The 1041-nt window shown below is 63.7% G+C and overlaps 1 protein-coding gene across 1 annotated transcript in view; it reads left to right on the forward strand.

Moving 5' to 3' along the window:
* Nucleotides 1-32: 32 nt before the first annotated feature.
* The window catches only part of LOC102024491 (proline-rich transmembrane protein 1), a gene marked incomplete at its 5' end in the record, with an annotated part of 3284 nt that continues 2275 nt past the window's right edge, over nt 33-1041 (forward strand). The window contains 2 exon segments of the mRNA XM_005408371.2: nt 33-118; nt 559-687. Coding sequence (XP_005408428.2) covers nt 33-118; nt 559-687 — 215 coding nt within the window.

Genomic DNA, 1041 nt, shown 5'->3' on the forward strand with positions numbered 1-1041 from the left:
GCCCGCGCTCTTCGCGCCCTTCCCGCCGCCAGTGCTGCTGCCGCCTGCGCCCACCGCGCTCTTCCCGCCCGGCCCGCTCTTCCCGCCCGCAGCGCCCGGAGCCTTCGCTTTCCCCACGGTGAGCGCCTGCACAGCTGGGGCAGGGCAGCTGGGTTCTGAGGGATGAGTAGGAGCTCGGGCAGAAGGAGGGGTGCTCCCAGCAGAGGGTACAGCATAGGCGTGCAGGGCAGCCCAGCCGGGGGTAGAGAGGGTTTGGGTAGGTGAGCAGGAAGGAGGCAGCATCCCTAGTGAGGGCTCATGGACCTTGGACCTGAGGTGAGGACTGAGAGGGTATGTTGGCCAATGCCTGTGACCGCAGAACTCTGAGAGGCTGAGGCAGGAGGATCCCAAGTTGCCCAGCCTGGGCAATGTAGCACTTTACCCAGGAAGGAAGGAGGGAGGGAAGAAAAGAAAGGAAGAAAAAAATAGAAAAAGAAAAGGAAATAAAGGAAAGACTGGTGGTGGTGGCAGGTCAAGGTCCCCAGGAGGGGCAGAGCTGAGGTCCTTCCTGTCACGCAGTACTGCAGCCCCATGGTGGCCCCGGTGGAGCACAGGCCGCCACCCAAGGACTACATGACGGAGTCGGTGCTGGTGACGCTCTTCTGCTGCCTGCTCACCGGGCTCATCGCCGTTGTTTACTCCCACGAGGTGGGCAGTGGGGGGGAGCTGCCAGCGCCAGCCTGGTACCCTCTCCCGGGGCGACAGGTGGTTTCCATAGGAGGGCTATCTTGGGTGGGCAGCTCTCCCCTCTCCTGGCACCCTCCAGGGCTCCCAGAAAGGCCAGGATTGCCCTCCCCTGGCAGCTTGAGGTGTATCCAGGGCACAGTCTGCTCTTCCATCCATCCACCTCCGTCTCCTGTCCAGCTCCCCAGCCGCCTGCCACCCACGCACTGCCCGGGTAGCATCTACCCACCCACCCAGTCATCTGTCCACCCACCCATCCACCCCCCCATTCATCCGTCTGTCCACTCACCCACCCACCCAGTCATCTGTCCACCCACC

This window comes from Chinchilla lanigera, unplaced genomic scaffold (assembly GCF_000276665.1).
Source record: "Chinchilla lanigera isolate Chin_1 unplaced genomic scaffold, ChiLan1.0 scaffold00112, whole genome shotgun sequence".
In the NCBI taxonomy this organism is placed as follows: Eukaryota; Metazoa; Chordata; class Mammalia; order Rodentia; family Chinchillidae; genus Chinchilla; species Chinchilla lanigera.